This window comes from Erythrolamprus reginae, chromosome 5, assembly GCF_031021105.1.
Source record: "Erythrolamprus reginae isolate rEryReg1 chromosome 5, rEryReg1.hap1, whole genome shotgun sequence".
Taxonomy (NCBI): Eukaryota; Metazoa; Chordata; class Lepidosauria; order Squamata; family Dipsadidae; genus Erythrolamprus; species Erythrolamprus reginae.
The window spans coordinates 112,924,573-112,945,894 of NC_091954.1; the positions used below are offsets into that span (position 1 = coordinate 112,924,573).

General features: G+C 46.8%; 1 protein-coding gene and 1 pseudogene across 1 annotated transcript in view; both read right to left on the reverse strand.

Moving 5' to 3' along the window:
- LOC139168233 (PHD finger protein 13-like) overlaps positions 1-3,551 on the reverse strand; it is a 13,094-nt pseudogene extending 9,543 nt beyond the window's left edge.
- A 7,911-nt stretch (positions 3,552-11,462) lies between these two features.
- ABCF3 (ATP binding cassette subfamily F member 3) overlaps positions 11,463-21,322 on the reverse strand; it is a 47,104-nt gene continuing 37,244 nt past the window's right edge. Inside the window, exons 18-21 of the mRNA XM_070753758.1 lie at positions 20,785-20,876; positions 19,522-19,654; positions 15,834-15,921; positions 11,463-12,574 (exon numbers count right to left, since the gene is read on the reverse strand). Of these exons, the coding sequence (XP_070609859.1) occupies positions 12,416-12,574; positions 15,834-15,921; positions 19,522-19,654; positions 20,785-20,876 (472 nt within the window). The 3' untranslated portion in view covers positions 11,463-12,415. The remainder of the gene's footprint in view (positions 12,575-15,833; positions 15,922-19,521; positions 19,655-20,784; positions 20,877-21,322) is intronic.

Consider the following 21,322-nt stretch of genomic DNA (forward strand, 5'->3'; position numbering starts at 1 on the left):
TGTGTTTGTATACACACTTTTGAACCATTTCCAAAAACAGGTGAGGACTGGGGGGTTTTTTCTCTCTTATTCTTTGGGTGCTTTTTATCATATGCTTTAAATCAAGAGTCACTTCTCTCTCTCTTTTGTTTCTCTCTCTTTCCTCTCATTCTCTGTCACAATCATTTCTCATTTCTCTTTTTTTCCTCCCCTTTTTGCTCATTTCTCTCTCTCTCTCCCTCTCCTTTTTCTCTCTCTCTTGCTTTCTTTCTCTCTTGCTTTCTTTCTCTCTCTCTCTCTCTTTCTTTCTGACACTTGCTTTTTCTCTTTCTCTCTTTTCTTTCACTCTCTTGCTTGCTATCTCTCTCTCTCTGTCTTTCTCTTTCTTTTTCTTTCTCTCTCTCTCTCTCACACACACTCTCTCTCTCTGCAAAAAGTTGCAAGACCGGAACCTGAGCTTCCTTCTTCGCGGCACACCTGACCATGTCTCACGGCACACTAGTGTGCCACGGCACACTGGTTGAAAAACACTGGACTAGAAGACCTCCAAGGTCCCCCCACAACTCTGTTTTCTGTACTCTGTTATTCACACTAACAAATGCTGTTTTTCCCGGAGGTCCTTTCATCCATTAAATTTAAATTGATGGGCCACCCAGAGTGCCTCCGGTTTACATTTAGAGAAGAGAAAGTCGGGTTATATTTAGAGAAAAATCGTCAGGATGGATCCAAGGCGAGGGGGTTCAAGGCCAGGAATGGGAGGGAGGGGGGAATTCCCTAAAATAAAAATAAAAAGTAGGCTTTCCTGCCAAATCTCAAAACAGGAAGATACGAAAGGAGAGGAATGAAGAAAAAAGGGCAGGTCACAACAAAACAGATGCTGCCTTAACTGCAATCCAATCTTTTCAGGGAGGAGGGAAGGAAGGAGATAAAAGCCACACTGGTGACTGCGACATTTCCATGAACTTGGAAATTTTATCTTCTTTTCTTTTTTTTGGGGGGGGGGGGGGGAAGAGGAGAGACAGAGGAAAATTTCATCCCACTTCTCCCTCAAAAACAAGAGGGGAGAGAAACTTGACCTCGCTTCCAAAAATAAAAATGAGCGAGAATAAGGAGTCCTCTGGAGAGGGGGTAGCATATAAATCCAATCAGTCAATCAATCAATCCTCTAGGAGAAGAAGGGGGGGAATCCCCACCCCCACTTTCCCCTTCAAAAACAAGAGGGGAGAGAAATTTGCGGTTTCCCTCTCCTCCAAAAAAATAAAAAATCCAAGGGAGTCCACAGAGAGGGGTGGCATATAAATCCAATCAATCAATCAATCAATCAATCAATCAATCAATCTGTATTGATTAATCAACTCAATCTGTATAGTCTGGACTGGAGGAAAGAAGGGAAAGGGGGGGACATGATCGAAACATTTAAATATGCGAAAGGGTTAAATAAAGTTCAGGAGTGTTTTTAATAGGAAAGTGAACACAAGGCAAAGGGGGCACAATCTGAGGTTAGTTGGGGAAAGATCAGAAGCAACGTGAGAAAATATTATTTGACTGAAAGAGTCGTAGATGCTTGGAACAAACTTCCAGCAGACGTGGTTGGTAAATCTACAGTAACTGAATTTAAACATGCCTGGGATAAACATAGATCCATCCTAAGATAAAATACAGGAAACATAGAAACACAGAAGATTGACGGCAGAAAAAGACCTCCTGGTCCATCTAGTCTGCCCTTATACTATTTCCTGCATTTTATCTTAGGATGGATATACGTTTATAGGATAAGGAAATAGGATAAGGGCAGACTAGATGGACCATGAGGTCTTTTTCTGTCAATCTTCTATGTTTCTAATCAATTCTCTAAGGAGAAGGGGGGCAAATCCCCAACACCACTTTCCCCCTCAAAAACAAGAGGGGAGAGAAACTTGAGGCGAGGTTACTCTCCCCTTCCTGTCTTCTATCATTACTTATGTAATGTTTTATTTGTACAAATTAACCATCCTCTAATTGTTTGACAAATATATAGATAAAGGTTTCCCTACCCCCAAAAAGAGGGAGAGAGAATTCCGACCGAGTCCTCTGAGCGAGGCAGCATATAAATCCAATCAAATTCTCTTAAGGGGAGGGGGGCAAATCCCCACCACCACTTCCCCCCTCAAAAACAAGAGGGGAGAGGAACTTGAGGCGAGGTTTCCCTCCCCTCAAAAAAATAAAAAAGGGAGAGGGAATTCTGAGGGAGTCCTCAAGAGAGGGGCGGCATATAAATCCAATCAATCATTAATAAATAAACCAACAAGTAAATAAATTCTCTAAGGAGGAGGGTGACAAATCCCCCGCCCCAGAGGCCATCCAGTCGTGCCGCGTAAAACGCGAAGGAGAGGAAAAGCATAGCGAGCTGGGCGCGTGGAGCCGGTGCAAAACAGCCCCCGTCGTCGTCGTCCTCCCAAAAAAAGGGAGGGGGGGCAAGCGAACTTTTCTGACACACACACCCCGAAAATCCCCTCAGGACGCCCGAGGACACCGGGGAGGGTCGTCGTCCTCCACGCTCCCACCCGGGCGGTGCTTAAGATGGCGCCGGAACCGCCGCCGCTGCCGTCCTGGGCAAAAAAAAAAAAAAAGAGCCCGGAGGGGCAACTTTGGCCGCCGGCTTCCCGGGGAGGGAGAGTCTCGCCTCGTAAGTTTCAAGGGGGAAATAATAATAATAGTAATAAAAGAAGCTCCCGTGTGGGGGAGGGGGGGTTGTCAGAAAACGCGGGGACGTAGGTCGGCCAAACTCGGGAAGCCGGCGGGGGCGGAGCCGGCGTCGCGCCGAACACACCCGGGAGCGCCGCCCTCCGCCCGGGAGAAGCCGCCACTCCGCCCCCGCTCCGAAGCAACGGAGGAAAAGATATACGGGGGGGGGGGGCAGGGGGGGGCGGCATGTCTCTCCATGGGACAAGCGGGGCGCCCAACGGAGCCGGTATTGCTGCTGCCGCTGCCGCTTCTTTGCACGCCCGGCTGGAGTTCTTTCCCTCCCTCGTTTCTTTCCCAACCGGCCTGGGGACTCACCTCGTCGAAGGCGGGGAAGCCCGGGCTGGGCACGGGACTGGCCCCTAGGAAAAAGAGGAGGAAGAAGAAGATTAGATCAGGCCCGGGAATGCAAGCGGGGAGAAGCCCGGGTAACCGGCGCTCGGTTAAAACCGAGGCCCGGTGTGGCGCTCCCCCCCCCCCTTTGCAAATCGGCCCGGCCGCCGTGCACTGTGGCTGTCCGCCCACCTGCGTCCTCCTCGAAGCTGTTCATCCCCGACGTCGCCGTCACTCCCGCCGGATCGTCTGCCCGGTGTGGCTCCTCGTTTCTCCCACCACTGCCACCCCAAAGGCGGGCGGGTGGACGGATCGTGCCCGCGGGGAGGGCTTCGGCCGGCGGCGGCGGGACGCGCTTGTCTTTCTCTCGCGCGCTCGCTCTCCGTGCCTGCCTTCGCTTTCCCGCGGGATAGACTGGACCGGCCGGCCGCTCGCTTTTTTTTCCCCCCAGCTGCCCCTCGCTTGTTAACCGGCGGGCCGGCTGTTGAGCGCCAACTCCGCCTCTCCCGCCAACCCCCCCACCCTTCCCACCCACTCGGCAGGCTCCGCCCAGCCCAGGACTGGCGCGGGAGGCTGTACCACCTGGGGAAGGAAGGGGAGGGGGCGGCGGCGGCGGGCGCGCGGAAGGCGGTGGAGGGAGGAAGGGGGGGGGGAGCTGCGGCGGGGACTTCTCCCTCCCGTTCTCTCACTCCCCCCTCCCTCGCCTGGCTCCTTTGGATTCGCCTACCAGCTGAAGGGGTGTGAGGTGGGGGGGAGGGAGGGGGGGAGGTAGTTTGCCCCGCCCTCCCCGGACGGTAGGCGGGGGTGACGGTGCCGCTTTGAGGGAGGGGAAGGTGGGCGGGCTTCTTAGCGCCAGGATCCCCCGGAAAAAGTCTCTTTGCCTTTCCTTTCCTTTCCCTTTCTTTCTTTCTTTCTTTCTTTCCTTCCCACTTTCCCTTCCTTCCTTCCGTCCTTTCTGCCTCTCTCGGCCTTTCTTTTTCTGTTTTTGGCTTTTTTCCTTTTCGTTCTTTCAAACTTTCCCTCTTTTTTATGTCTTTCTTGGTCTTTTTTCCTTCCTCCCCTCTCCTTTCAGTCTCTGGCCCTTCCTCCCTCCCTCCCTTCCTTCCTCCCTTCCCCTTCTTTCAGTCTCTCGCCCTTCCTTCTTTTCCTTCCTTCCTTCCTCTTTCAATCTCTCGCCTTTCTTCCTTCCTTCCCTCCCTCCCTCACCTTCTTTCAGTCTCTCACTTCCTTCCCCTTTTAGTCCCGTTCTTCCTTCCCTCTCCTTCTTTCAGTCCCTTCCTTCTCTTTCTTTCAGTCTCCCTCGCTCTTCCTCCCTCCCTCCTTTCCTCCCTCCCTCCCTCCCTTCCTTCCTTCCTTTGAGATCTCCCAGCTGGGGAGCCAGAGGCACGTGGGGCAATGGCGCTTTCCCTCCTCTCCTTCGGGCAAGGGGGGGGGGGGGCGCGGGCGAAGCTCACCCGAAGTGGCTGCCCGAGCCTTTCCCCGCGTCCTCACGGGGGCCTTCCAGAAGATGTCCTCCGACTCCAGGGCCCATCCTTCCCAGCTGGTGCAGCCGAGTTGGCCAAGGCTACGGGGCGTCGGGGGGCATGGAAGGAAACGGCAGTCGTTTGCTTGTATACGTTGCTTTTTATTTTACCTCACAACTGCATGGATTTATTTATTTTTTAAATCCTTTTTCTGCTTACCTACTTTAAAAAAAAAAAATTATTGATTTTTCCTTTTTAAAAAAACCCATAGATATTAATAATAATAATTAGATAATAATTTCTTAGATTTGTAGGCCACCCCTCTCCAAGGACAAATTCTGTACATACTTGAACAAAAATAAATAAATGGAACCCCCCCCCCCAAAAAAAATAATACAATATAAAAACAGAATAATTACAATAAACACACATCATATAGGGTCTTCTGCTTGTGGGACCAGATGTTATACAAGGTCCCTTTCAACTCTCTTAATCTGTTCATATAATTTTGCTGGAATAATAAATCTGATCTGACCAATTTCAGATTTAGGTAAGCAACTTTATAGAGTATTTTAAAAAATTAAATTTTATGTTTATGCAATTGCCTTCTAGCCTTTTATAATCTTAACTATGCCATCTATCTCATTGTGAATCTATGGTGCCACATTATGGTGATTTTGTTATGGCCTTATCTTAATTTAATATATTATCTCATCTATTGTTCGCCTAACTATATATATCTATTCTTTTTTAAAACTTGTATTTGTATATCAGTGATTGCATGACCTCTGTAGTTTCCATACTTTAAATAAAATAAATGCCATTGCGTTGAGTACCGCTCAGGTCTTTTTTTCCCGTCCATTTTTTCTTCAACCTTATTTATTTTCTGTCTTTATTATTTAAAAAAAATAAAAATCCTCAAGATGGCGAGTACTGTATACGTAATATTCTTTCCTCCTATTCTTCCCATAACAACAACCCTGTAAGGTGGATTGAGTTGAGAGAGACTGGTTGTCATCCAGCTCGCTTTCATGACCAAGGCGGGACTTCCTTTCATATATCCTATGTATTTGTGTATTGGACAAATGAATAAATAAAAAATAAAATAATAAAAATAATTGGACCCAAATCACCCAGCCAGCTTTCATAAGGATGGGAGTAGAACTCAAATCTCCTGGTGATTGGCCCAGAGTCACCAAAATGTTCTGTACAGCAGAGGTCTTCAAACTTGGCAACTTTAAGACTTGTGGACTTCAACTCCCAGAATTCTCCAGCCACAAGTCTTAAAGCTGCCAAGTTTGGGGACCCCTGCTATATAGCATCCCCTCCTAGAAACTCAATCCAAAGCTTAATTTTTTATTTTCAATTCCACCCGCTCTGCTAGCAGCTTTCCGTTTAGCTTTCTTCATTGACTTACTTACTTACTTACTTACTTACTTACTTACTTACTTACTTACTTACTTACTTTATGTATGTATGTATGTATTTATTTATTTATTTTGTCCAATACATAACACACATTGAAGAGAATAGATATGTAATAATATAAGTAAAGAAAAGAATAGAAGAAAAGGTATAAAAGTATAGGTGAACATATTTGAAAGGAAGAAAAGATAAAGGAGATAAGGAGAGAGAATTGGACAGGGGACGGAAGGCACACTGGTGCACATGCACGCCCCTTACTGACCTCTAAGGAACCTGGAGAGGTCAATCGTGGATAGTCTAAGGGAAAAATGTTGGGGGTTAGGGGTTGACACTACTAAGTCAGGTAATGAGTTCCACGCTTCGACAACTCGGTTGCTGAAGTCATATTTTTTACAGTCAAGTTTGGAGCGGTTAATATTAAGTTTGAATCTGTTGCGTGCTCTTGTGTTGTTGTGATTGAAACTGAAGTAGTCATTGACCGGTAGAACGTTGCAGCATATGATCTTGTGGGCAATACTTAGATCGTGTTTTAGGCGACGTAGTTCTAAGCTTTCTAAACCTAGGATTGTTAGTCTATTTTCGTAGGGTATTCTGTTTCGAGTGGAGGAGTGAAGGGCTCTTCTGGTGAAATATTTTTGGACGTTTTGAAGAGTGTTGATGTCCGAGATGCGGTATGGGTTCCAGACAGATGAACTGTATTCAAGGATGGGTCTGGCAAAAGTTTTGTAAGGCTCTGGTGAGTAGTGTGAGATTGCCAGAGCAGAAGCTTGTGTACTCTCCAAGGTGTACTGTTGACACTTTCCCCAAAACCATCTCACATTGAGCCTTTCATTTTGTATCCCCTTTCACTAAACATTTTGAATTTTAAAATTTATTGATAAATTTTTAAATAAAAATTATTTTATTTAAATAAATAAAATTTTAAATAAAAATTTGAAACATTTTTTTTTGTTCATTCTCTTGCCCTTGAGCATCCTTCCTGATCAGGCAGTTCCCATCCGCTGTCTTCAGATAGTACAGGTATCCCTCGACTTACGACATTTAGTGACCATTCAAAGTTACAACGGCACTGAAAAATGCGACTTTATGACCATTTCCCAGTTAGGGCTTCTGTCCAATCCCCACGGTCAGCTGATCAAAATTCAGGTGCTTGGCAATTGGTTCACATTGATGACCGTTGCTGTGTCCCCAGGTCACAGTGTCTCTCTTTTGCGATCGTCCGACAAAGTCAAAACGGGAAGACTATTCATTTCACAACCAGCTTACTAACTTGGGTGTCCTCCTCGATCCACAGCTCACATTAGAGAAACATCTTTCAGCTGTGGCGAGGGGGGCATTTGCCCAGGTTTGCCTTGTGCACCAGTTGCGGCCCTACTTGGACCGGGACTCACTGCTCACAGTCACTCATGCCCTCATCACCTCAAGGCTCGACTACTGTAATGCTCTCTACATGGGGCTACCTTTGAAGAGTGTTCGGAAACTTCAGATCGTGCAGAATGCAGCTGCGAGAGCAATCATGGGCTTCCCCAAATATGCCCATGTCACACCAACACTCCGCAGTCTGCATTGCTTGCCGATCAGTTTCCGGTCACAATTCAAAGTGTTGGTTATGACCTATAAAGCCCTTCATGGCATCGGACCAGAATATCTCAGGGACCGCTTTCTGCTGCACGAATCCCAGCGACCAGTTAGGTCCCACAGAGAGGATCTTCTCCAGGTCCCGTCAACTAAACAATGTCGCTTGGCGGGACACAGGGGAAGAGCCTTCTCTGTGGCGGCCCCGGCCCTCTGGAACCAACTCCCCCCAGAGATTAGAATTGCCCCCACCCTCCTTACCTTTCGTAAGCTACTTAAAACCCACCTCTGCCGTCAGGCATGGGGAATTGAGATCCTCTTTCCCTCTAGGCCTTTACAATTCTATGCATGGTATGTATGTATGTATGTTTGGTTTTTATACTTATGGGTTTTTAATCGTTTTTAGTATTAGATTACTATTGTACACTGTTTTATTGTTGCTGTTAGCCACCCCAAGTCTCCGGAGAGGGGTGGCATAAATAAATAAACTTTTACCAACTGCAGAGATTAATTTAACAACTGCAGCAAGAAAAGTCATAAAATGGGGCAAAACTGCCATCACAAAATTAATTAATTAATTAATTTGATTTGCATGCCACCCCTCTCCGTAGACTCGGGACGGCTAACAACAATAATGAAACAACATATAACAAATCTACTATTTAAAACAATTAAAAGACCCTTATTAAAAACCGAACATACACACAAACATACCATGTATAAATTGTGTAGGCCTAGGGGGAAGGAATATCTCAATTCCCCCATGCCTGATGACAGAGGTGGGTTTTAAGGAGCTTACAAAAGGCGAGGAGGGTGGGGGCAACTCTGATCTCTGGGGGGAGCTGGTTCCAGAGGGCCGGGGCCACCACAGAGAAGGCTCTTCCCCTGGGTCCCGCCAAATGACATTGTTTAGTCGATGGGACCCGGAGAAGGCCCACTCTGTGGGACCTAACTGTTCGCTGGGATTTGTGCGGCAGAAGGCAGTCCTGGAGATATTCTGGTCCGATGCCATGAAGGGCTTTATAGGTCTTGCTTAACTACAGAAATTTTTGGGCTCTGTTGCTGTCGTAAGTTGAGGACTATCTGCACATGTCAACCTCATTAGTTAGAAACAGGTGAGGAAATCCACTCCCCACCAGGAGGGCTGAAATAATAATTATTTTAAATTGAGAACGGTTATAATTGCAGAACCTTGAAAGTTTGCAGGGCCACCAGCCTCCTCCCTTCTTTTACTCCGGTGATTTAGGGAGGTGTTTAGGCTGCTTACAAAGGCTATTTGCCCTTGGCAGATTTAAGATAAATTTCCTCCCTTGTTCCTTTGATAATAGTTTGCATCTGTCCTTCAAGGTCAACGTTTTTACTCTCTAGTGTTGCATGTTGTTTAATAACAACAAGAAGTACCCTGGATGTGTTTTCACTAGTACAGTCATACCTCGTCTTACAAACGCCTTGTCATACAAACGTTTCGAGATACAAACCTGGGGTTTAAGATTTTTTTGCCTCTTCTTACAAACTATTTTCACCTTACAAATCCACCGCCGCAGCTGGGTAACCCCACCTCCGGACGTCCATGTTTTTCTGATGCTGCAGGGGAATCCCAGCAGAGGAATCCCAGCAGCACAAAAACGGGCACTTCGCTGGCAACGGAAGTCCAAAGGTGGGGTTTCCCAGCGAGGGGAGCCTCAGTGAAATCGCAGCATCACAAAAACACAGAGGTCCAGAGGTGGGGTTTCGAGGACTTCGGTGTTTTTGCGACGCTGCGATTTCACTGATGCTCCCTTTGCTGGGAAACCCCACCTCCGGACTTCCGTTGCCAGCAAAGTGCTCGTTTTTGCGATGCTGGGATTCCCCTGCAGCATCTCAAAAACGCAAAGTCCGGAGGTGGGGTTTCCCATGGAGGGGAGCCTCAGGGGAGAATCCCAGCAGCACAAAAACGGGCGCTTCGGCTGGCAAAAGGGGTGAATTTTGGGCTTGCACGCATTAATCTCTTTTCCATTGATTCCTATGGGAAACATTGTTTCGTCTTACAAACTTTTCACCTTAAGAACCTCATCCCGGAACCAATTAAGTTTGTAAGACAAGGTATCACTGTATTTTGATATTTTTATGTGTTGCTCAGAGCCCCTATAGAATTAAATGTATACATTGAATCATCAGGCACCCTTGTCACTTATTCTTGGGTCGCCAAATAGCCTGGGTTTTCTGTATTCTCTCATCTTCATGACCTCCAACTTCTTCTCTTGAATTGTACTTATGTAGCATGATGCATAATTTCCCTTCAAGCTTTTGTCTCAAGTATAACTTATTCAGCAAGTAATGGGCAACTATCTGCCACTTAGGGATCTCTTCATCCATGGATAACCAAAATCAGTTAAGAGAAATAAAAGAGGGAGACAATAAAATAAATGTGATGCATGGTATGGTTGGATTGTCTGATTGAGTAATATATAGGGTTTTTAACTGTAGTTTTTTAATGTATTAGATTTGTTTTGTACGCTTTGTTTCAATACTTATTCTGTGAACTGCCCCGAGTTTTTGGAGAAGGGCGGCATACAAATCTAAATAATAATAATAATTGTTGTGGTTAGCTCTGGCCCAGCTCCTGCCCCAAGGACTGTGGATGTGGGGGAGACATCCACATGCTGCAGGCCTGTTTTGCGCCCCCCCCCCCCCGTGGAATCTGCTGATGAAGGCTCCTCTGACCAAGAAGACATGAGTGACAGGGAGGAGGAGAGTGTGGCAGACAGCTCAGAAGGACATCAATTATCTAGCTCCTCCTTGGATTCAGAACAAGAGTTAATGATACAGCCACGCATGAGGAAAGGGATGCATAGGCAACAACAACTGAGAGATTATTATCAAAGAAAATGAGGCCACCTGTGGTTGGGTGGGGCTGTGGTCATTAGTGAGGCTGCTATAAATAGCAGCTTGTGGGTTTGGCCATTGTGGAGGATCATCTGATCCTTGTGTTTCGTGCCTGCTTTACTGACTTTGATCTTTTGTGTGCTGATTTTCCCCCGCTTTGAAACTAAACCAGAGCAAAGTGTGTTTCACTTTGTGAAAGAAGAAGGACTGTGAATTGCCTGACAGCTGCAAGCTAAGTATCACAGAACTGATAAGGGACTTGTACAAATTACCAGTTTGTTTGGAGACGAGTGCTCTTTGCTATACCAAAAGAGGGCTTGGTTTAAGTGAATTTTCATTATAAAGAACATTGTTTTGAATTTTCAAACGTGTGTGTCTGAAATTTGTACCTGTGAATTTTTGGGAGGAGTCTACCAGACAGCCCGACAGAACAACAACAACAACAATAATAATGATGATGCAAAGAACTGGTGGGATCATAAGCCCGAAAAAGTGGTCGAAAATGAGCAAGCAAAACTACTGTGGGACTTCAGACTGACCGAATTCTAAATCATAACACACCAGACATCCTGATTGTGGAGAAAAAGAAAGTATGAATCATCAACATCGCAATCCCAGAGCAGCTAGAGAAATTAGTGAAATACGAAGATCTAAAAACCGAGCTGCAATGACTCTGGCATAAGCCAGTGAAAGTGGTCCCAGTGGTACTTGGCACGCTGGGCGCAGTGCCAAAGGATCTCAGCGGGCGGACATTTGAAAACCATCTGAATTGACAAAATCTCCATCTGTCAATTGCAAAAGGCCATTTTACTGGGATCGGCAAACATAATTCGCCGCTACATCACACAGTCCTAGGTGCTTGGGAAGCGCCCGACTGGTGATGAAATACGAAATCCAGCATAGTGATCTCGTTGGCTGTGTTGTATTGTAAATAATAATAATAATAATAATAATAATAATCATCATCATCATCATAATAATAATAATGTCATAGGCATTTCCTGAAAGGTTGTGGCATAGAAATCCAAACACATAATTATATGTAAAACTACCACTGCTTTTTTATAAAAAAAGAAGAAGAAAATAAATCCAAGACCAAGAGAGAGGGAGATCCATTTTATTTACACGGTGATCTCAGTGCTGATAGACAGGGGATTGAAAGTGTTAACATTGCCTATGCAAAACCACTTAAATTTTATTACCAAGACACGGTGCGTTAGCTGGGACAAATCTTTTAACCCTACGTGGAGTTGAGACCTCAAGAGACTGGGAGACCATTTTTAGATATAATCCCCCCCCAACACCCTCCCCCAAAAGAAAAACAGAACACCCAAGGCCACCCCCCTCTGGCACATGAGAAAAAGCTGCTTGCCTGTACCCTGCATCACAGCAGTGTCGCTCTTTGTATCGTGTTGCGTCTCCCCCTTGGGACGAGATCGCATCCGGGAACGGAAACGAAGATGGGATCCGATACAAAAAGCGTCACCATCCGAGTGAGGGGGGTGGAGGAAAGGGGAGGAAATTTAAGGCTATGCCCTGGGAAAAAAGTAGCCGTGTCGAAGGACGGTTTGCAGCTCCAAGCCCACTTCCGGGAGAAGCTACTCAACGTGCAACCTTTAGCAGCATCCGACACCCCCGAAGCTTCCTTACATTCCTCGGCGGTGGGTTCAGTTCTACCGACGGGCGGTGTGGAGGGGAGGGGAGAGATGGGACAGCTCGGAGCAGCGATGTCTTCTTCCCCATCCCTACCACTCCCCCCACTAAATCAGCTCCGGGCGTGCCCTTCTCCCCACCGCTCCCCTTCAGCCGCCCTTCCGTCCCCGCCCAGCAGAGACTTGGCACAGATCCAGCAGCGGAGTTGGCAACTTGGGTTCCTTCCGTCTCCTCTCGTTCCCGGCGGATGCTGGTTTCCCCCGGGCGGGAAGGAGGGGTTGGCACAGCCGACGTTTGCCCGATGGCAGTGGAATCCCCTGGTGACTTCAACGGGGCGAGCGGGAGGGCTGCTGCAGGGCGTGCTCTGCTCCCCACCAGCTCACGCACCCACTCTGGCGGCTTTATAGGAAACCTTCTTTCCGGAACTGCTCTTGCAAGATGTCTCTGTACTCGTCAAAGCCGCCCTCGATACGCTGGACAGTGCCGTTGCCGCACACCCACAGCTCCTTGCACACCAGCCGGATGAAACGCTCGTCGTGCGAAACTAGGATCAAGCCGCCCTAGGAAAAGAAGGAGGGAGCTTCACATCACAAACTGGGGAGAAGGCGGCAGGACACCAAGCCAAGCTGTTCCCTCACTACCACTTTATTTATTTATTCAATTTTTATGCCGCCCTTCTCCTTAGACTCAGGGCAGCTTACAACATGTTAGCAATAGCACTTTTAAAAACAGAGCCAGCCTATTGCCTCCACAAATCCGGGTCCTCATTTGACCCACCTGGGAAGGATGGAAGGCTGAGTCAACCTTGAGCCGGTGATGAGATTTGAACCGCTGACCTTCAGATCTACAGTCAGCTTCAGTGGCCTGCAGTACAGCACTCTACCTGCTGCGCCACCCCTGGCTCTTTCTGGCCGTTTGGTTTTTAATACGATTAAAAAGCCCTTTGGTGCTCTCTGAGCTTGGTTGATTTCTTGCAGAAGTTTCGATACCTGAAGCTAGGTGACATCATATGTCAATGTAACACTGATGATGTTGTCCAGTTTGGGTAATGAAGTGTCTGCCAGAAAACAGCCAAACTAGAGAGCACCTGGAGCTACAAATATTCTCCTCTAGCAATAGCACTTAAGACTTATATACCACTTTGTGTGGTTTACAGCAGAGGTGTCAAACTTGATTTCATTGAGGGATGCATCAGGGTTCTTCCATTTGATCTTGCAGTGGGGGGCATGGCCAGCTCAACATCACTCATGTTGGGGGTGCTCCTTTCCTTCCTTCCTTCCTTCCTCCCTTCCTCCCTCCTTAGGGACTCTAGGTGGCTCACAGCAAAAATATAGTCCAGAATGCAGCCGCGAGAGCTATCGTGGGTGTGCCTAGGTAAACTCACATCACACCAACACTCCACGAACTGCGCTGGGTCCCAATCGGTCCCCGGATACAATTTAAGGTGTGGGTGATCACAGGACCGTCTTCTGCCTTATACCTCCCAGTAACCAATTAGGACCCACAGGGTTGGCCTCCTCTGGGTCCCACTGGCTAGACAGTGCTGGTTGGCAGGGCCGCATGAAAGAGTCTTCTCTGTGGTGGCTCCGGCTCTCTGGAACCAGCTGCCCCTGGAGATCCGTACCACCCCTACCGTCCTGGCCTTCTGGAAAGCCTTGAAAACCTGGCTCTGCCAACAGGCCTGGGGCAGTTGAGCAAACCATCCAGTTCTAGCCATGAAGAAATGAATGAATAATTTTATTTTTAGGGGTTTTAATTGTTTTTATATTGTTCTTAATTATTGTACACCGCCCAGAGTCCAGAAGGAGTTGGGCAGCCTATAAATCTAACAAACAAATACAAATAAAACAATAATAGTACCAAAACCTCTAAAAACAGTTTAAAAACAATTTACAATACAGTTAAACCCCTGCATACTATTCATAGTGGTAATCTTGCTGGTTACTGGCATAAGATAAATGGCCTCAGGCCTGTCGGAAAAACCAGGGCTTTACCGCTTTCCAAAAGGCTTTTGGTGGCTTGCCAGCAAAAATAGGTTCTGTTTTCAACTGCGATGACCTTCTGTCAGTGAAAACGGGAGTTGGATGTGCCATCTGCGGCCCTCGTGATCTCAGTTTTTGGCTGCGATGGCCTCTTGCAACCCTCTGGCAGTGAAAATGGAGCTTGGGAGGACCACGCACAGCCCTCCTGGACTCCATTTTCACTGCCAGAGGCACCACTGGCAGGTCCTTTGCTGTTTCCAGATTTAAGCCACCCCACAGGCCCCTTCTGGCCCCAGGGCCTTGAGTTTGACATTTACAGAATCAGCATATTTGCCTCTATCAACCTGACTCCTCATTTTGTGGGTGGAAGGAAGCATTTAACTTATGAAGGATGGAAGGCTGACTCAATCTTGAGCCGGCCAGGACCAAACTCCTGGTGTGTGGGCAGTGTTAGCCTGCAATTATGCATTCTAGTTATTGTGCCCTTTGGGTCAATTAAAACCGTCAATTAACCTCCCCTTGCCATTAGTAGAATTTCTATTTGAAGGTCTTGCTCTGCATTATAACCTTCAAATTATTACCCAGGTGACAACAGTTAGTTGGCCTTCTCTGGGCCTGGAAGTCAAGGTTTTCCAAGGCACCAGAAGGCCAGACGAGGTCTAATGGGTGGAAACAGACCAAGGAGAGATTCAACCTGGAAATAAGGAGAAACTTTCTGACGGTGAGAGCGATCAACCAGTGGAACAGCTTGCCTGTGGACGTTGTGAGAGCTCCAACACTTGAGACATTCAAGAGGAGATTGGACTGCCATTTATCTGAAATGGTATAGGGACTCCTGCTTGAGCGGGGGAGGGGTGGGGTGGGGATTGGACTAATGACCTACAAAGTCCTTTCCAACTCTAGTAATCAATCAATCAATCAATCAATCAATCAATCAAATCTCTCTCTCTCTCTCTATCTATCTAATCTCTCTCTCTCTAATCTATCTATCTATCTATCTATCTATCTATCAATCTATCTAATCTCTCTCTCTCTAATCTATCTATCTATCTAATATCTCTCTCTCTAATCTCTCTATATCTCTCTCTCTCTCTATCTATCTAATCTCTCTCTCTCTCATCTATCTATCTATCTATCTATCTATCTAATCTCTCTCTCTCTAATCTATCTATCTATCTATCTATCTATCTAATCTCTCTCTCTATCTATCTATCTAATCTCTCTCTCTCTAATCTATCTATCTATCTATCTATCTATCTATCTATCTATCTATCTATCTAATCTCTCTCTCTCTCTCCCTCTATCTATCTATCTATCTATCTCTCTCTCTCTCTATCTATCTATCTATCTATCAATCTATCTAATCTCTCTCTCTCTAATCTATCTATCTATCTATCTATCTATCTATCTATCTATCTATCTATCTATCTATCTATCTATCTAATCTCTCTCTCTCTCATCTCTCTCTATATATATATCTCTCTCTATCTAATCTTTCTCTCTCTAATCTATCTATCTATCTATCTATCTATCTATCTATCTATCTATCTATCTATCTATCTATCTAATCTCTCTCTCTAATCTCTCTCTCTCCCTCCCTCTCTCTCTCTCTAATCTATCTAATCTCTCTCTCTCTCTCTCTCTCTCTCTCTCTCATCTATCTGTCTGTCTACTGACTTATTTAATTACAATATAAAACAATGTGTTTTATCAATATAATATAAAACAATGCGATCTATACCCACAATTTCCGCCCTAAAAAGAAATCTGACAACAAAGAATGAATTCAACCTGTAGCTCCTTAATATGCTGTGCAAAGTCGCCGCTGCAAACTTACCCGGAATTTGTTGAGTGCTTTCGCTAGAGCTTCAATGGTTTCCATGTCCAGGTGGTTTGTTGGTTCATCCAGTATATAGAAGTTGGGGCTGCAAAAGAGTGGGACAAAAATGTGCAATTACAGTACAGGCCATTCTTTGAGGCTGGAATTATCACCACCATTCCATCACGCTGGTCATTAAGTGGGTCATCCCAGGACCATGCCTGATTTTACTATCTTTTTTTTTGAGGAGGTTGTTAAGGGGATGTGACAGATGTAAAGCAAATGCAGCTGTCATCAAGCAAAGCCATTGTCTTACAATGGGTGGGTTGTTGTTGGTTTTTTTGCTGGAAAAGGGAAAATAAAAGATTGCTTCTAGCAAAAAAAATATTAAAAAATCATAAACTGTGTCGCATCTACGCGGGATGCATGTTTCTTCCCCAAACCCCAAAAACTTTAACCTTAGACTGTCTATCAACTAGGTCTGTAAGGGGCATGCGTAAGTGTTGGTTATGACCTATAAAGCCCTTCATGGCACAGGACCAGAATATCTCCGAGACCGCCATCTGCCGCACGAATCCCAGCGACTGGTTAGGTCCCACAGAGTTGGCCTTCTCCGGGTCCCGTCGACTAAACAACGTCGTTTGGCAGGGCCCAGAAGAGCCTTCTCTGTGGCGGCCCCGACCCTCTGGAACCAGCTCCCCCCGGAGATTAGAACTGCCCCCACCCTCCTTGCCTTTCGTAAAGTTCTTAAGACCCATCTCTGCCGTCAGGCATGGGGGAATTGAGATATCTCCCCCGGGCCTATACAGTTTATACATGGTATGTTTGTGTGTATGCTTGCTTTTAATAATGGGTTTTTTAGTGTTTTTTAAATTATTAGATTTGCTCTTACATTGTCTTTGTTATTGTTGTGAGCCGCCCCGAGTGTCTATGGAGAGGGGCGGCATACAAATCTAATAAATAATAATAATAATAATAATAAAGTGTACCCTCCCTGTCTTACTGTCCTATTGTCATTTATCTGTACAGTGGTACCTCAAGATACGAACCCCTCGTCTTACGAACAACTCGTGATACGAACCCGGGGTTCAGAAAATTTTTGCCTCTTCTTACGAACTTTTTTCGAGTTACGAACCGGCATTCGGAGACTGCTGGGAAGCCGCGCGGCTGTTTTAAAAGGTGACAGCCGGGTGGCGGGGCTTCCCAGAAGCCTCCCGAACGCTGGTTCGTAACTCGAAAAACATTCGTAAGAAGAGGCAACATTTTTCTGAACCCCGGGTTCGGTTCAGGAGGTCGCTGGGAAGCCCCCCAGGCCGGCTGTGACCTTTTAAAACAGCCGCGCGGCTTCCCAGCTGTCTCCCGAAGCCGAACGCGGAAGTTCGGCTTCGGCGTTCGGCTTCGGGAGACAGCTGGGAAGCGGCGCGGCTGTTTTAAAAGGTCACAGCCGGCCTGAGGGGCTTCCCAGCACCCCCCCGAACCCCGAACTTTTGCCAAACTTCTGGGTTCGGGGTGGTGCTGGGAAACCCCCCAGGCGGGCTGTGACCTTTTAAAACAGCCGCGCCGCTTCCCAGCTGTCTCCCAAAGCCGAACGCAGAAGTTCGGCTTTGGCGTTCGGCTTCGGGAGACAGCTGGGAAGCTGCGTGGCTGTTTTAAAAGGTCACAGCCGGGCTGGGGGGCTTCCCAGCACCCCCCTGAACCCCGAACTTTTGCCGAACTTCCGGGTTCAGGGTTCGGGAGGTTGCTGGGAAGCCCCCCAGGCCGGCTGTCACCTTTTAAAACAGCCGCGCGGCTTCCCAGCAGTAGCCGAACGCCGGTTTTTTGCGGGGGGTTTTTTTGGTTGCACGGATTAATTGACTTTATATTGTTTCCTATGGGAAACAATGTTTCGTCTTACGAACCTTTCGACTTACGAACCTCCTCCTTGCACCAATTAAGTTCGTATCATGAGGTATTACTGTACTTACTTTGCTTAGCCTAGGTCAGTAATGGCGAAAGAGTGTGCATGTATGCTATAGTGCCCACACCCATAATTCAATGCATAGGGAAGACAAAAACAGCTTCCTCCATCCCCTGGAGGTTGGAAGTGGACTGTTCTTCAACTTCTGGTGGGCCCAGAAGGCTCGTGTTTTGCCTTCCCCAGGCTCCAAAGGCTTCTCTGGAGCCAGGGGAGGGTAAAAACGCCCTCCCCCACCCCACCGGAGGCTCTCTGGAAGTCAAAAACACCCTCCCAGAGCCAAAAATCAGCTGGCCGGCACACACATGCTCGCTGGAGCTGAGCTAGGGCAACGCCTTGCGTGCCAGCAGATAGGGCTCCGTGTGCCACCTGTGGCCCCCGTGCCATAGGGTTGCAGTGGTTAGAGTGAAGCACTACTTCTGCTGATCACCGGCTGCCAGAAGTTTGGCAGATCGAATCTCAGTAGGCTCAAGGTTGACTCAGCCTTCCATCCTTCCAAGGTGGGTAAGATGATTGTTGGGGGCAATAGGCTTATTCTTTGTAAACCGCTTGGAGAGGGCTGTAAAGCACTGTGAAGCGGTATACAGTAATACCTTATCTTATGAACCTAATTAGTTCCAGGGGGAGGTTCGTAAGACGAAAACTTCGTAAGACAAAACATTGTTTCCCATAGGAAACAATGTAAAATCAATTAATCCGTGCAACGAAAAAAAAAAACAATGCAAAAAAACGCTGCCGCCCGGCTGTCACTTTTTGAAACAGCCGGGGGTGCTTCCCAGCGTCCTCCCGAACCTGAACTTTTGCCGAACTTCCGGGTTCGGCGTCCGGGAGGTCCCTGGGAAGCCCCGCTGCCCGACTGTCACCTTTTAAAACAGCCAGGGGGCTTCTCGGCGGCCTCCCAAACGCCAAACCCAGAAGTTCGGGTTTGGTGTTCGGGTTCGGGAGGCCGCCAGGAAGCCCCGCTGCCCGACTGTCACCTTTTAAAACAGCCGGGGGGCTTCTCGGCGGCCTCCCGAACGCCGAACCCGGAAGTTCGGGTTTGGCGTTCGGGTTCGGGAGGCCGCTGGGAAGCCCCCCCGGCTGTTTTAAAAGGTGGCAGCTGGGCGGTGGGGCTTCTCGGAGGCGGCGGGTTCGTAAGAAGAAAAAAGTTCATAAGAGGCAAAAAATTTCTGAACCCCGGGTTCGTATCTCGGGGTGTTCGTAAGACGAGGGGTTCGTATCATGAGGTACCACTGTATAAGTCTAAATGCTATTATGTTTATACCTATCCCTGCTGTCTTGCACATGTTTGACAGACGTATAAATAAATAAAACAAATAAGAATAAATGCTGCAAATGGCCATAAAAGTAGGTTACTGGATAAGTGCCAAAAATGTGATCTTGTTCCCTTCTCCATGTTAGGACACCCTGTCTGCCCACCAACTGAATAATGCAAAACAACAACAACAGAAGGAAAACAAGAACAAGGGGACACAATCTGAAGTTAGTTGGGGGAAAGATCAAAGGCAACATGAGAAAATATTATTTTACTGAAAGAGTAGTAGATCCTTGGAACAAACTTCCAGCAGACGTGGTTGGTAAATCCACAGTAACTGAATTTAAACATGCCTGGGATAAACATAGATCCATTGTAAGCTAAAATACAGGAAATAGTATAAGGGCAGACTAGATGGACCAGGAGGTCTTTTTCTGCCGTCAGTCTTCTATGTTTCTATGTTTCTAAACCAACAATAACAACCCAGCGAGGATTACCAAGGCATGGTCATTTGGCTAAAAGCCACTCTGCTCTTCTGTCCTCCAGACAGGCTGGCAACAGGGCGGACGGCCAATTCTCCCGACACTCCGTAGCACCCCAGCTGATGACGGTATTCCTCTTCCGATTTCCCTAAATCAACGTGGGGCAGAAAGAGCGGTGTGAAATCCACGCACCTAAACCGTTACGAGGCAAGCCAGACTAAACCAAAACTAGACCCAGAGACCTATAAGAACACACAGAGTTGGCCTGTCAACTAAGCAATGCAGGTTGTCAGGGCTGCGAGGAAGGGCCTTCTCTGTTGCTGCCCCGGCTCTGTGGAATCAACTCTTCCCCCATGGATGTCCGTACCACGTCCACCTTATTGGCTTTCCGTAAGGCCACGAAGACCTGGCTTTGTCGGCAGGCCTGGGGGCCATGAACCAACAACAACCATGGCCAAATTGTATGAATGTCTAGTATGCATTTTGGGTTAGTTTATTATGTTTATTATGACTTTTAATTAAGGTTTTATAGATTCTCTATTTGATTTCTTTTTACTGTATTTTATACTGTTGTAAGCCGCCCCGAGTCCTTCGGAATTGGGTGGCATAGAAGTCGAGTAAATAACAACAACAATTAGTTGGCTCCCCGACCAATAAATGTGATGCATGGTGTGATTGGATTGTTTGATTAATACATTGGGGTTTTAGCTGTAGTTTTGAAACGTATTAGATTTGTTTCTATATTTATTCTGTGAGCCTGAGTTTTCTAAGAAGGGCGGCATGCAAATCTAAATAATAATAATAATAATAATAATAATAATAATAATAATAATAATAAAATTTCCTGTCAAGCTGGAGCTGGTGCAGAAGTTGATGATAAATCAACAGCTTGCCACACGGTCTATAGAAGTCCTGATGTATGTGGGAACTTGGGAGGGGGGATTTTCATGAGCAAACAGATGCAGCCACAAAGCATTTTGTTGAGTGGTTCAAGGACATCCTATGCCCACCCACACAGCATCTTAAAAGGCGTCTATTTTAAACACGCCTTGCTGAGACATAACAGTCTAACACTAAACTACACCCCCATAATTTATAAACCGTAGAGCACTTGGAGCCTGTTGTGATGCGTATTTTGAGCGACGGGCAGCCGCAGCCGAGGGATGCAAGAGCCGCATGCAGCTCTAGAGCCACAGGTTGCCGACCCCTGATGTGGGCCATGGAATTGCGGGAGGTGAAACCTAAAAAACTGCAAAAGGGCATTGGTTGACAACTCACCTGGAAACTTTTTTGCTAGTAGCTCTGTGGCACTAATGTCCAAATCCAGCTGATCCACATGATGCTGGCTGAAATAGCCAATTTTAAGATTTCTGTCAGGCGGAGGAAAAAAACATTGTTAGATTATCTCCGGGACTGCCTTCTGCTGCACAAATCCCAGCGACCAGTTAGGTCTCAGAGTGGGCCTTCTCCGGGTCCTGTCAACTAAACAATGTCGTTTGGTGGGACCCAGGGGAGGAGCCTTCTCTCTGGTGGCCCCGGCCCTCTGGAACCAGCTCCCCCCGGAGATTAGAATTGCCCCCACCCTCCTCGCCTTTCGTAAGCTCCTTAAAACCCACCTCTGTCGTCAGGCATGGGGGAATTGAGATATTCCTTCCCCCTAGGCCTTACAATTTATGCATGGTATGTTTGTATGTATGTTTTGTTTTATAATAAGGGTTTTTTTTAGTTGTTTTAATATTTGATTGTTACATGCTGTTTTTTATCACTTGTTAGCCGCCCCGAGTCTACGGAGAGGGGCGGCATACAAATCAAATCA